Here is an 11554-nt window from a genome sequence, read left to right on the forward strand (position 1 = left end):
CTCAGTTCCTCTGTTTTTGTTGTTTTGAGCTTGTTCTGTTTGGATTTTCTGTAAAATGTAACTTGCATGATGCAAATTTAAGCAGATTGTGTACTTCAAAGCAGGGATTCTGATCTGATTGCAATGTTTTTTTACAATCACATTATGCAAATGAACAGACACAATTGCTTTTCTGTGCTGTTTCTGAATATGGTGGATTTAGACTCAAACTGGCTGACATCCTCGACAGTTATTTTTAATTACTGTGTAAGCCCACAGGTAATTGTGTTCTCACGATGTGCATCCAATGAGTACTTTGCCAGGAGCTGCCTTTCCCTCATCTTTATTCAGGTGGTTCAACATGATAACATGTAAGACGGCTCAGTGGCTCTGCAGCGAGTCGGATGCATTTACACTTCTGTTAAATAAGAATTACAGCTGTTGAATAAAACAAGTGTTGTATCTTCTTTCAGGACCCTAAACATACCCAATTAAATCCACTCTCCTCTGAGAGATACAGTATGCTGCCTGTGGGAATAAAATACAATATATTCTGTAGGACTCGGATGAATGCTGAGGTGGAATCAAATATCTTTTTTTTCCATTTTGTTCGATTTTTCTAAGCATATGTATTGCTTTGTGCCAGATATTTGCAGTAAAGCCACTTCTTTACACAGTAAATTTAAAGCTTGTTGGTCCTCACAGCTTCTCATTAGAAATCATTGTCCTTCAACATCCCCCTCTTTATTAAGTGCCACATATAATGAGCCTGATGTGCAAATCATTGCTTCTTGTGCTCAAAGGCAATATTTTGTTATTGATCACTGTGGATATCTGTGAGCCTCATGTTCACCCCCGCCTTCAATTACTGTTCTTCTGTGATGCAGATAATGATGGAGTCCACATCTCCATTTCATGCTTAAAGATAAGACTCAAGTAGTGTTTTGAAGTAGCAACAATTAACTGGCAATTTTTCTTTAAACTACTACTAAAAAGCCTTCAGAAAATCATATTCATTGTCAGTTTTTCTGGTTTTTTTTCCAATTTGCCCAAATTGTTCTGTATGTGGAAAAACCCCACGCCTCAGCCTCAACTGTGTTTATTTGAAGTACACTTTCATGGTAAATACATGTTATAATGTATAATGGCACGTGTTGCTGCAGGGCGCCTCCTGAGCACAACAGCTGTGACCTCCCACTGGATCAACTAGTTTCCATTGCCACTATACGGTAATGGCTCTGGATAATACTATAATAGGAGAAAAAAAGTCAGATTAAATAATAATATACTAAGACTTTATTTAAGACACACTGATATTTTACAGTTAATTGATTCATATTGTAACACTAAAATACTCACTGGTGCATATGAATCTACACCACAACAACTGAAGAGATATGTACAGAAACCTGGAATTGAAAATGTTCCAAACATGTTACTTTTGTCAGCATAAATAAATTACATCAGTGTGCTTCCATTTCAAATCCTTGACACAACATTAACTCCCTGAACATGTCATTTGACAGCTCTCACCCTAAAGACAAACTTTATGTGCATGACAAACACTGCTGAAGACAGTTGAAGGGTAAAAGCCTTGACATCACTCTACTTCATGTATCTACAAACAGTAAAACGTCTTAAAATTCAAGTTCTCCTTTTTCTCAGCAGACAATATGAACAGTTTCAATGCTTCACAGTTTACACGAAGGCCAAACTGGTGGGAAAAAAAGGACATTCCCACTGATCTATAACATACAGTATAAAAGATCAGTGGAAAACTCCAAAGATGACACACTCAAAGCTAATTTTGCAAGCGGTCATGACACATTGCCACAGGCAGCTCACCTGTACACACAAATAAACTTGTCATCACTAAACTAACAGAGCCAGCAGAGCAGCAAGGAGCAATGCTGCACTCTGGACAGGCCTCAAGATCTCACTGTAGCAAACACCATAAAAAATGTTACATTCAAGACTTCATAAAAGGCTGCGACTGTGTCTTGATGTTGCAATGTAGCAGAAAAAGATGAGGTCAGAACTTCAGCTCCACACAGAGACTGAGACAAAGTTAAAATTCATAACAAATGTACTAAAAAATAACAAACAAGTCTGCACTGTGGCAGTATGCCACAATGAACATGTGGGTGTATTTTAGTGCCAAAAATAAAATTACAGGACGGATAACGGCATGAAATTGATGGATAATGGCATGAAATTAAGTACTTTGTTACAGCATTTCCAGACACAAATATTCTTCAAAAATACAGAGGAGTGCAATGTCAATGTCATACAAACTTGTGTGTGTGTGTATCCAATTCTGGAAAGTTATCCATGATTGAAGAGCAGATTAAAAACGGATGTGATAGATAATCAGCACTGAGATGTTTTAGCTGCACTCCTACTGCTTGAATTTAAGTTTACCTACTGCTTCTTTCTAGTGTAGAATTAATTATCACTACTAAAATTTTGTAAACCTTTCTTATGTCAAAAATATACATTTCTACATTCAAATAATTTAAAAACAGTAAAATAGTTTCTGTTTGACATCTTGCTCTTTTCTACCTTAGAGCAGTTATCAAGCTTTTACAGATCATCCACATTAAAAGTACCATTATTTTTCCTTTAAAAACAACTCAAGTTTTACTGTTGAAATCTTTGGAACCATTTCCCTTTTCCTTTTTTTTCCCTTTACCACTGCCTGGCGCTAGTACATGTGCAAACTGAGCTCTTGATCTTTTTTTTATCTATTGATAAAATGCAACGGGGCCAGCCAGCCCCTCTGTGGTACCCCTTTTAGGCTACCTCTACTTCCCTTCTCAAACAGTCCAGCACACATTAAGCCATTTAGACAAATCAATAAATTATAGTGCTTATAATCACACATGGATAATGTTTTGAAATAGCACTGCAACATGTTGAGGAAACACACATATCTGCAGACAAATACTATCCCTCACAATGAAACATGTGACAACATGGAGTCCAAAAAGAATAGTTAGCACCTCTGTAAAGATGAGCCAAAAATGCTACAAAACACACACTGTAAAACTACCTTCTTATAAAGAGAGTGAATAGTTTAATCTTGGCAATGTTTAAACAAAACTTGTTGTTTTGCAAAAAAAAGTCTTACTTTCAGGATATCTTCCTCTGAGCTCAGCCAAGTTAATGTTCATGCAATGTCTTGTCTATTCTTTTAGATGCTTTGCTCAGGATTGACTGAAAGCTCTTTCAGTCATGCAATGGAAAAAGCAGGCCCCTGAAACTTTAAAAAAAATCCCCAAAAATCAATAGAAGCCAATCCAACTGAAAAGAACCCAATGAAGTGTTTCAGAGTGTACCCACCAACAAACTTTGATTGGTTTGCAACAAGCGCTGTCAGAAAACATGCCAGGGTACATTCCTGTTGAAGTTTCAGCTGAGAAAAATACATAAAAACACTTTGAACTCAAATGATTAATTATTTTGTTCGGTTTTGGCTACACTTCGGCTCATCTTTAACACAGGTGTGTTAATTCTAAGTGGCTCTACACTGTACATCTTAATACATTTACCTGATTATGTACATTCCACACACCTGTCAAGCATCTCTATTTATAAGATACATATATGTTTTTGTACTATTATGTGACAGACTACTGAGAAATGTCCTATATTTCATCTAGATTTGAGAGACCAATTACTTTCTAAAAAGTTTCTAAATATGCAATAATTAGCACAGCTTTTACAGGAGCTCATCTCCTGTAAGTCATAGAGCAGAGGGCTTTTCTTTTATCACTGTTAAATTATTACGTTTATCTTTCAATTAATTTAATCTCTTCTGCATAGCACTACATTGTCAGTATTTGATAAAGGAGATTGTTTGCTCAATCTGAATAGTCTCACCTAGTTTAACTAAAATTTGCAGGGCTGAGCTTTGTGGATTTCCTACAGCTGATCTACTCCTTCTATCTACTTAAAGTCTGGTGTGCATTAACCCCTACTTTCATATTTTCATCCTTCAACAGATGTTTGCTTTGTCTGTGTTTACTGAATCATGGGATCATCATTGGGAGAGGCCAGGGTTGGGACGCTTACAAACGGCTGGGGTTTGCCCTCACTGTAAGCCGTGGCTCTGTTGGACACGGTAGTGAAGGACAGGTGGTCGTGCTCCACAATGGCAAGCCGGTCCTGCGGCTTCTCCTTCTTCAGGTAGAACATCTTCCTCAGCTGCTTCAGTTGCTGCAGCTCGCAGAAGGTCTCCAGCACCACCAGCATGACTATCAGACCCAGGATCAGGTAGACTGAAGAGACAAACACACAGGAAAAGTGATTAAAAGTTATGATGAGGACTTAGCTGCAGTGAGTAGTTTGAGTAAATATCAACATACAAAACACAAACAATAACTACTTATTTTCTATAACCCTGAAAAGAATTCACTCTAATATTTCTCTACATTTAAGCATGTTTTTAGATCTCAACAGTGAGATTTTACAGGGCTCAACACAATATATTCTATTAAATCCTTTTTTGTCATAGACTTTCATGTGATGTAGTTTTTGTACTATAGTAGCTATTGTATACAATAGCCTAAGACTCTAAAAAATATTTGTTGATTTCTGTAACTCATTTTATTGGAAGAACACAAGTAAATTGACGCACGCCTTTGCTTTAATCCCAAAACCTGTTGTTTATACGCACTGACACCAGAGGGCAGTGGCTAGCTGACCATGTTTTACAACAACAGAGTGTGTGTTCAGAGTTGGGATAGGAAGAGAAACAGTTTCAGACAATGGTGTAAATCCCCCATTTTCATGTAAATGTTCACTGATCAGTGGCAGCAGCAAAATCTTTCACTGACTGGCTTTGACTTGATACCATTACACCGTCTTTGGCAGCATCTACATGAAAATTCCCCTAAAACGCCCTGGTAACCCCAGGTGCATGTAGACCGCGCTTTGACTGCGAAAACAGTAATATAACTACTGTATAAGAACTATTGCCATTTATACTACTACTTGCACAAATAGTAGGAGTACTTCAGCACTATCAGTGGCATGCTGAGTGTGACATTTGTGGTCTGGTATTTGCAGGAAGTGATGTTTAATGTATGTTAGGGCTGCACAGTATATTGTATTTTTATTGTCACTTCAAAGTCATCGTGTGCATTAAGCACATCACTAAAAACTGCGATATTGCACACAAGGATTATTTGTGTAAGGGACTGTTTATCAGGGGAGTGGTGTGGGGGGACTTTTTTTTTCGACCCTCCCCAGAGCTACAAATATTTTTACTTGAGCCTCCCTGAGTGACTGGGGGAAACACATGACCCTCCCTTTATTCTAATGGTGCAAGATTTCTTTTTGGTGAAATCTGAAGTAGAATGATGTGATTTTAATGACATATCTATATTTTAAGCTTAGATTTGGTTATCTTCACTGACAGGAGCATTCATCGCACACGAGGTGTTCAAGGGCTGTTGGAGATTTGAAAATCCAGTGATAATTTTTGCTCGTACAGTGTATTGCTATGATAAATTGTGTAATTCCAGTGATTTTTTAAAAAAAAACATGCCTTTTATGCACGCCAGTGGGTTTTGAGGTTCAGGGGGTATTTAAAATTAATAAACTACACAGCCTCATAAAGTTGTATTTAGCCCCCCCCAACTTCAATAAAATACCTTGAAAAGTATAAAATAAACACACAATTAACTTTTTTTTTTACTAAAAAGGCAAATACAACAAGGCTAGAACATAATAAAGACAACTACTCTTACTTGGTTAGTAGCAGAGAACAGCAGAATGACTGTAGCAAATAATACACAATAAAAGAGAGCCACGAGGTGCAGCTCGTGTATCAATACTGAGGAAAATGAGTACTGAAACAGTTTCAAATAGACAGTATCAATCTTAGCATCTAGTATATAGCTAGTGTATCAATAAACACTAGCTAAAAGAGAGTATTAGTAACTAAGATAACTGCATTTTAAAGTGGTGTTTGTTGTATTTAACACTGAATACCTGTTTATTTATTGCAAATAATATCGTTATCCTGATATTCAATGTTACAGCAAATTTTCTTCATACTGTGCAGTCTTGTATGTTTGTATTTAAGCAACATTCTTTTGTTTGGACTCTATTAACAAGTCAGATCACACTGACTATGTGCAGAATATATTAGTGCTCGCCTATAAATGCAAATCACAGAAACAGTGACTGCTTATCACCTAGGGCAGTAGCAAAATCAAGACAAACAAAGCACAGCCAATGACATGATTGGTTTATGGCTAACTGCGTCTTGCTCTTCTATTTCAGTGCTGCATATGTAATTTCAGATAGCGATATCACTTCCGACTGACATTCAATGTTTTGCAGAGTAGGTTGCTCAAAATGTGTCGGGTGTTATTTGTGCAAACAAATACATTCTGTCACAGCCTTCTCTCCTCCTACAGACTGACACATTGTTCCTACTGAATGACGTCTCCCTGGCTGAGTGCGTACCACACATCCACACACTCGCCCACCCACACACTTGAGTAGTGTTAAACATTCATGCACACCCACAGCTTGTCAAGACTGCATGAGTTCAAATTGAATTTGACTTTTTTTTCATTCTAGTCACTGTTAGCCCTGACAGTGCTGCTGACAGGAAGCTGCACAGTCACCCAGAAAATGCAATCAATGCCTTGCTGCTCTCCATTAGGCCATTGCCCAATTTTTCTCCTGCACTGCACGATGTTGTCTCACCTGACTGATTAATAGGCCTTTAAACAGGATGGAAGAAACAAAAAGACTGTCAAAATGTCAGCAGCATACAGCAGCTTAAAACTGTCCTAGTGGGGGAAAAGCCTCAGATATTGCAACTGAAATCTTTTTAATAAATTTTGTATTGTTTAGAAGTTTGTAGCAACTTTTTCTGATAGAAAATATGTTTCATGTAGTAACAATTTGAGTGACACTCTGAGTCAAGGTTATTTCTAACCTCTGTCAATATGCTTCAGTGGATGTTTAAGTGGTATATATAAAAATCAATAGTATATGAACAGCAATATAAATCATATTGTGTCTGTCAGTTAAAATATAAATCACATCTCCATTTGTTTATAACCCAAACAAGTTTTCTATGGATTACAAATTTAAGTGCAAAAACTACTACATTATTTTAATCTCAAAATGTCTAACTCAAACTGAGACAAAGCTACTATTTTCATATGTAATACAAGCTCAATCAGAAACAGGAGCCTGCAAATCAGGATTACACTAAATCTAATCCACCACTCTATGAAAATACAAAAAACCAAGGATATCTGAATCCTATCTGTGTATTCGTTATTTTTAAGCATGTGATCACCATTTTACATATATTACTCTTTCATGCATATGTGTTCATGAAACTGGCCAAAAAAATAGACCCAGCTGATTGTGTCACACCAAAGTAGATCAAAGCTCACCATCATAAAACAGCTATATGTGATATTCTCACATCAGTTAATCATTACAACATTCATTCTGAGATGTTGAGACTATTTAAAGGATTGGTGTGTGGTATTTAGTGGCATCTAGTGGTGAGGTTGCAGGTTGCAACCAACTACATATCCCTGTCCTTACCCCTCCCTTTCCAGCTGTGCAGGAGAACCTATGGTGACCTTTAGGTAACAGAAAAACTCGAAAGGCCTTCTCCAGAGCCAGTGTTTAGGCTGTCCAGTCTGAGCTATGGTAGAGACATGACGGTGCTCTGTGGAAGAGGACTATGCAGATATAAAGGGCTCGTTTTAACGAAAACACAACCTGTCTTAGTTAAAGGTGATAACACACTGAAGAAAACATACTTATGATTATTTTACTCAATTTCTGCCAAAACAAACCCATTAATCCTACCCACTGCTCCTTGAACTTGGACAAATCGAGATTATTATTATACTACATGTTTATATAGCGTTTTATTTGCTGGATTGCCACCTGTTCTTCCAGCGCAAACAAAGCAAGCAATAAAAGCCTCTTTCAAACAGGAACTGTAAGAGTTTATGAGAAAGAGAATCCTTAAACACAGGTGGTAACAACGTCACTCCTGTGTACCAGCGGTCTCATGCGTAGTTTATTTTTGGCTCACAGCATGTATATGATGTGACAGCGATAAATGCTCTTTACAATGATTCACATTGTACATCACAGAAAGGATACGGATCAATAAGGATGAGAATGGACAGTGAATGGAATTAATTTGAGTCCTTACAGCTGCCACCACCTTGCCATGAAAATAAGTCCAAATATGAAGAATCATCAGCACTCACCTGTGATGCCCACTTTGTAGAGCTCCCTGAACCTCTGATTAGCAGCCTCTCCAGGCACATAGTCACCCAGGCCGATGGTGCTGAGGGAAATGAAGCAAAAGTAGAAGGACTCCAGGAAGTTCCAGTTCTCCTCTAGCGCTGAGAAGATGGCGGCAGGGATGAGGAAAAAGCAAGAAACGGCCAATGTGGCGAGCAGAGTGGCATGAACGATAGCCACCAGTGGCTTGGACAGGCCCCAGCGCCTGTGGATGTACATGATGGGCCTACGCGTGCTGAACACCATGATCCTTTGCACCACAGCAGTGAGGAAGAGGAGGGTGAAGGGGATGCCAATAACTGAGTAGATAATGCAGAAGGCCTTCCCACCATCTGACAGTGGTGCTGTGTGACCATATCCTTTAAGGAAAACAAACAGAAAATGAATATGCGTACATGTGTACAAACCTTTTTACCCTAAAGGTTTGGGAGTCCAGCCTGTCTCTGGCTAATTTAAACTTTATTTAAACAGTGTAGGTTCCAAAACATACAGCTCATTTAAAGCAACGCCCCGTCAAACAGAAAAAGATAGAGACAAACACACTAATTAAAGTCACTGAACAAAATAACAGACAATAAAAAAGGTGCAAGCTTGCTTTAAGTAATTGTGGGCAAATGGAGGATGATTACTGAGATCGGTCTTGAAGTAATGTGATGTTAATGCAAATAAGGTATTGCTGTAAAAACCTAATGTTCTCATGAAGTGGACCTAACAAGAGTGTTAAAAATACCACAGGTTGATAACAGAGCGTGCAAATGAGGAAATTGCGGTAGGTTTGCTTGTGATAAATGTTGGAAAAAATCTGAAACTATTCACTTTCAGCTTCTGCTTGGTATTCTTTAAATACAATGCAACTACTTCTGTTAAGAATGAAATCAATGCACAGATGCACACTGGTTCCCCTCAATTTTTTTGTCTGGTGAGGATTGAAAGTAACAACATCATAGTGTCTGGTTCTGTTTTATGTAACATGTCCGTCTGATGTAACTGCTGAGGAAACAATGAGGATTGAACTCATTCTGAAAGTGCTATTGCCATTAAAAAACAAAACGTTTTGAGACTAAAAACCTCAGAAAGAGTCAGAGCTATATCCAATCTAGATCTGTCATATAGTACAAGTTGTATGCACCCAAGAAGCCACAACTACATGATATCTTCACAATCTTGTATGTTGAAACTTCCGAGATAACTGCAGAGATGTGGTCGGACTAAAGTTCTTCAGGTATCCTGCCTGACAAGCACAAGCAAGCCATGCTCTTTTGAGCAACCCTAGATAACAGAAAAATAACTCTATGAACCGTGTTGTGCAAAACAGCAAAGATACCTTAAGGTAAAGATACCTTAAATAATTTGTTTAAAGGCCTAAATGTGACAGCCGGGGGGGGGGGGGTGTATATGATACTGTTGACTCAGACAATTGTCAAGTCTGTGTTCATCTGTCCTTGACACTGGTCTGCTTCTGTCTGGAACACAGAAATATACCGTATATTTTACAAGAAGGCTTTTCATTTGCAGTCATGTTATAATTATCAAAGGCTGTACTGACTGCAAGGCAGTGGTCACTGTGCCAACATAAATGCAAGACAGAAACCACAGACTAGCTTCTGTACCAAAATAACCACAGAAAGGATAAAGAGTGCATGCATCTTAACTCACTTTTTTTCAATCTGACTATCAACTTTATGGCCTGATTGAAATATTGAGATGATTAGTCTTGTAATCTGTATTAAATAGCACCAAATAACCTTACAGTTATTCCATTTTGCACTGAAGTTGAAATTTATTTTGAACATATAAAAAAAGAAAAAGGAAAGATGAACTTGTTAACACACAAAAACATACAGACAGAGGAAGAGGTGCAAACTTATTGAATCCCAACCCTTCTTTATCAGTTCTTGAAAAATAGTATAATTTAAATAATTGAATTTTCTTAAACTATATAAACTGCATATCATTCTATGTAAACTATAAACTATGTAGACCATATATACCTATATGTAAACATATTTACATTGTTGTTCTATGTAAACATTATATATAAACTATAAATTATGCAGAACATATATATGTTAACATATCTACATTGTTTTTGCAGGGGAAAAAAAGGTAGAAAAAGGAAATAATACAAAAATGACACTTTTTTTTTTTAGTTTCCACTACCTGCCTTGTCACATTTCGGAGGCCATAGGTTTGTGTGGCCTAGCAGTAACTCAGGTAGCCTAATGATACCAAATCAGAAGCTCGCTTTGGATTACTGCTGGTTGAAAAACATGCTGTATTTTAATGTGCGCACCTGGTGGGCTGCAGCATCACCTACAATGTCCAGCCCGATGACCAACACTCACCTGTGGTGGACAGCACCGTGCTTGCAAAAAACAGCGCAGACGTGAAGTCCCAGTTCCAGTTAGCTGATGCGTTATTCAGGATGGAAACCCCATAATTACTGGCATCCAGGGCTTTCTTTAGGAACCGCTCCAGACGCTCCTCGGACAGACACTCATTTTCCTGGAGAAACTGTTTTTTAATGGCCCTCAGCTCTTGACGCAGGAGGTCCTCATAAGGCAGCTCAACCGAGGAAAAGACAACAGCGCCGAATATGAGGTACAGGACATAGCCCAGGACTAAAGATACAAAATACCACGTCGATTTGTGACTCTGTATCAAACGCACACACGAATTGCTGGCCAAAGACTGAAGCATTTTCAAAAAGGGAAGCCTGTATCACCTCGGTTTTACGATACGGGTTTGTGTAAATAAGATACTAAACTAACGCTGTTGATTTAACTGCCTCGCGCGTTATATATCCGAAATATTTCCCAAAGAGAAGGATGTTGTTACGGACAAAGCTTCAATGAGGACTCGTTTCCTCCTCCGCGAGGCGAAACCTGCTGTGGCAGTTGGTGCTTTCAAGCGCAGTCGGAAAAATCGAAGTTATTGGATGAGAGGAGCAGTATTTTCACTGGAGCTACAGTTTATTATTTTTTAATGATAATAGTTAGCCCTCAACACCACCTAGGCTTAAATTTGCATGGTTTTATTTCTTATTTTGCTGTTCAGCATAGTGTTGTTGTAATATGTGTGCATTTTTCACAATGGGAATGTGCAGTTGATGAATGTATTTGTTATTTGTACAATGTTTAGATGTATATATTGTTGGGTTTTTTTTTTATTTATTTATTTTTTTAAATAAAGATGACACCGTGAAGTCCAAGGTTAATTTCCAGTTGGGGCAATAAAGTATATCCTAACCTATCTGAAGTGATGAAAACAT

The 11554-nt window shown here is 37.9% G+C and overlaps 1 protein-coding gene across 1 annotated transcript; it reads right to left on the reverse strand.

Annotated features, from left to right (window-relative positions):
* Positions 1 to 1252: 1252 nt before the first annotated feature.
* Positions 1253 to 11162, reverse strand: kcnk1b (potassium channel, subfamily K, member 1b). Its single transcript, XM_042502506.1, has 3 exons — positions 10629 to 11162; positions 8247 to 8642; positions 1253 to 4259 (listed from the first exon to the last, which is right to left on the reverse strand). The coding sequence occupies exons 1-3, from the start codon at positions 10981 to 10983 to the stop codon at positions 4003 to 4005; spliced, it is 1008 nt and encodes a 335-aa protein (XP_042358440.1). The 5' UTR covers positions 10984 to 11162; the 3' UTR covers positions 1253 to 4002.
* Between the last annotated feature and the right edge of the window lie 392 nt (positions 11163 to 11554).

The sequence above is a fragment of the Plectropomus leopardus genome, chromosome 15 (assembly GCF_008729295.1).
Source record: "Plectropomus leopardus isolate mb chromosome 15, YSFRI_Pleo_2.0, whole genome shotgun sequence".
Classification (NCBI taxonomy): domain Eukaryota; kingdom Metazoa; phylum Chordata; class Actinopteri; order Perciformes; family Serranidae; genus Plectropomus; species Plectropomus leopardus.

What these genes read in the sequence shown, in the direction of transcription:
- kcnk1b (XM_042502506.1), bottom strand. Translation starts at nt 10,983, where the DNA reads ATGCTTCAGTCTTTGGCCAGCAATTCGTGTGTGCGTTTGATACAGAGT. An exon ending in CACGGTGCTGTCCACCACAG is followed by an intron (nt 8,643 to 10,628) that starts GTGAGTGTTGGT and finishes TTTTCCTTAAAG; the next exon opens with GATATGGTCACACAGCACCA. An exon ending in CTACAAAGTGGGCATCACAG is followed by an intron (nt 4,260 to 8,246) that starts GTGAGTGCTGAT and finishes TTGTCTCTTCAG; the next exon opens with TCTACCTGATCCTGGGTCTG.